Source organism: Chiloscyllium plagiosum, unplaced genomic scaffold (genome assembly GCF_037043375.1).
Source record: "Chiloscyllium plagiosum isolate Xiang-an unplaced genomic scaffold, Cpla_swu_hap1 HiC_scaffold_33, whole genome shotgun sequence".
Classification (NCBI taxonomy): Eukaryota; Metazoa; Chordata; class Chondrichthyes; order Orectolobiformes; family Hemiscylliidae; genus Chiloscyllium; species Chiloscyllium plagiosum.
The window spans coordinates 31,791,201-31,794,629 of record NW_028270171.1 but is presented as its reverse complement, the minus strand read 5'-3'; the positions used below and the strand labels follow the sequence as shown (position 1 = coordinate 31,794,629).

The 3,429-nt window shown below is 37.9% G+C and overlaps 1 protein-coding gene across 1 annotated transcript; it reads right to left on the bottom strand.

Annotated features, from left to right (window-relative positions):
• Positions 1 to 710: 710 nt before the first annotated feature.
• LOC148141466 (putative G protein-coupled receptor 139) lies at positions 711 to 3,128 on the bottom strand. Its single transcript, XM_087978060.1, has 2 exons — positions 3,059 to 3,128; positions 711 to 1,627 (listed from the first exon to the last, which is right to left on the bottom strand). Exons 1-2 carry the CDS (start codon positions 3,126 to 3,128, stop codon positions 711 to 713), a joined length of 987 nt encoding a protein of 328 aa, XP_087834186.1.
• Positions 3,129 to 3,429: the final 301 nt, after the last annotated feature.

Here is a 3,429-nt window from a genome sequence, read left to right as displayed (position 1 = left end):
ACTCCCTTTAGAAGAGTCATTAGACGTCAATACCTGCTGGATACATGCAGCAGTACTGAATTCATCCCATCTTTCAGCTACTTGGCACAGCACATCAAATGCTATGTCTGGTGATAAACAGCAATTCCAATTGCCGTTGATATGAAGATGTAACTTGGTAGATAAATTTATGGGTACAGAGTGTGGAGTGCTGGAAAAGCACAGCAGGTCAGGCAACATCCCACCACCACATTCTCTATTCTGATCTCCAGCATCTGCAGTCCTCACTCTTTCTGAGTTGATTTTAATCCTCCAAGGAAATTTTTTTGGGGGCTGGCACTATTGAGTGCAAAAGAAAGCATCGCGACGCTGCATGCTTGAACACCTGCAGTCATTTTATTAACTTTGGATGCGCCATCCGAAAATCAATTACAGACATTTTTAAGGTATGAGATCCAAACGTACACAGGACACGAACGCAAAATCATCACACGCCAAATCCGCATAATTCACTGTCCTCCAGCCAAGTGTAAATGGATTACAGTGAGCAACATGTGATACAGCTGGGAATTTACAGAATGCTTTGCATGATAAATGCACATGTTAATATCGTCCTCATTCACTACACATTCTACGAGCGCTAGCTCAAGATTTCAAAAGTACTCTGTATGGAAGAATTGTTTGCAATAAAAGGGGACAATATGCTGCGATATGAATCATGTTAAATTCCTTCATTTTGAATTTTTAAATATATTAGCAAACAGGCTGAATGGATATTTCACACCATTCTTTATCTCCTCTCTGATTTTACTCTGGGTCCCTGCGTAAATAAATGGATTGATGCAGGAGTTCAATAACTGAAGCATGTATCCACTTTGTTGGACAATAAATATAGTTTTGCCGACATCAGATCCAGAGGAATAAGGAATATTCGCAATTCGAACGTAAAAGATTGTAACAAAATATAACAAATATAATAGGATGAATGTTCCTGAGATGCCAAAGAGTAAAGCAATGGACTTTCTTCGCTTCTCCATCTCTGGGTCACTCTGAGTCTCTCCATTGCCCTGAGTCCGGAGTCTCCTACGGGCTCGATTGGCTGCAAAAATATGCCTGACAGTCAAAACATTGAGCAGTAATATCAGAATGAAAGGAAGACACGGAGTCAAAATGGAACGAATCCAGTCATATACAGCCCACGCCAGTGCAGTATAATATTCTGGTTTTAGGCCACAGAACCATGGTATTTTGTCAATTGTGTATATCGGTTTAAAATGGAAATATGCGAATATATTTTTCATGAAGGACACTGCACACACCGATCCTATGACCCATGATGCCACCTTCTTCGTGCAATATTTTAATTTCAGCTTTTGACAACATATGGCCACAAATCGATCAAAGGTGAAAGTGACCGTTAACCAGACAGAACTGTCAATGGCTGCAAAACTTAATGCATTGCGAACACTGCATACTGGTGTGATAGACAGGAAACTGAACTGGAAATAAATCACAGCAATACGGTTTAATATTACAAACGTGACCACGACCAGAAGATCTGTCGCTGCCATAGAGACAAGATAATATATGATATTTGTGGAGAGACCGCATCTTCTTCGAGATAAGATCACAATCACCGCCAGGTTAGCTACAATAGAAACAGATGGAGAGAATGTAAAGGGGTTGCGATTTTTACTTTGAAAAGCAATCAACTGTTTCTGGGATTTTACATAAAATTAAAAATGTTTAACTTTAACCTAAGATCCTTTACATTGTGAACAATTGTAATGTAGCCTTATACAGCTTACAAGATTTATATTACAACATTTCGATAGAATTAAAAAAGTGAAGCATTGTGAAGAAACCTTATAAAAAAGAGAAACACAGAAACTAACATCATGTTAAGACATTACATTAACAAGAAATCTTGAAAATACTGGAACAAGGTAGGGAAGTGAGGCAACACAGGTTTGGAATGAAGCAGTATGAGATTACACTTCACAGGCTGTATAAGTGTGTCCTTTCAAATACATATTCTGTCTTGAAAACGTTTCCATTCATCTTGCTCATAAATATCCCAAACAAATTAGAGTGAATCAGCATTCTTCTGATCTCGTGGAGGATATTTGCACAGGATACAATGGAAATTTGCTCGCTTTGTTGTTTCTGACTTGACAGCTTCAACTACAGACTTAACCATGGCATACCTTCGGCCATGCTGGGAGCCATTGATTTACATCAGGTTATGCGAATACATTGAAAGAAGTTGGGATTATTTTGCTCGGACAGAAGAATGTCAAGAGGAGAATTGGTTGAGGTTTTCAAAATCATGAATGGATTGAATAGAGTTTAGAGGGAGAAGCTGTTCCTGCTCATAATATAAAAGGAGCCAGAGGACAGAGATTTAAAGTGATTTGCAAAAAAAAACAGGGATGAGTTGAAATCTAAGGATATGGAATTGAATTTCCATGAAATATGAAAAAAGCAGATGATTTTTCTTCCATTCACGACAGCACTGAATGAATATGCGGATAGAAGTGATATGCAAGTTATGGATGAAAAGACGGAGATTGATGCTCGACAATGATGCTCGTTTGAATAACCAGTGGGGGCTCGACAGACCAAATGGTTCCTTTCCACATCGTAACGATTCTATGCTGTCAAGATTCGGTCAAGTTTTGAATACTTAACATTATCCTTCAAACAATTTATTTCACAAAATTCATTCCAAAAGGTATTCAAGGATATTGTCTTGTACAATTAATGAATGATTTGAGAGAATTATTGTCTAACTGTTAAAGTCAACTGCAAAATAAATTTACATATACAATCTGAATGCGATATCACATTTCAGCCACAGTGAAAATTATATGATGAAATTTCATCCACACGGTGATAATTCAGCAAGAACAGTATCTGTCTACAATTCAACGACAACTACAACACATTAAATTCCTGGTACTTCACTGAAAACAACTTTATCAATAATGTAAATACAGTTACAATTATTCTGTTAGTGTAGCCCTCAAATTCAGATACTCGATGATTACCATAGACAGAAATTAACAAGATAATTCACCTGGAACTCCGATAGCAGCAAGGATGGGATAATAAATGGCAAACACTGGACCTACTGGTTTCTCATGCATTTCTATCACAAGATTTGCGTGTTTACTGCACTTCCCGGGAAAGTGCTCACATTTATCCCTGATGTCAGTCTCCTGGTAGATAATTAGGAAGGTTTCATCTTTACGGGCATTGAAGTTATTCTCAGAAACAAAGCTGTGAGCTAATGCTCACCTGTTGTTTATCTTGTGGAACCTCATCATGTGGAACCTCATCAAAGGCCTTATTGAAATTCATATACACTATGTCTACCACCCTGCCCTCATCAAATTTCCTGGTTACTTCATCAAAGAACTCTAGCAAATTTGTGAGGAATGATTCCCC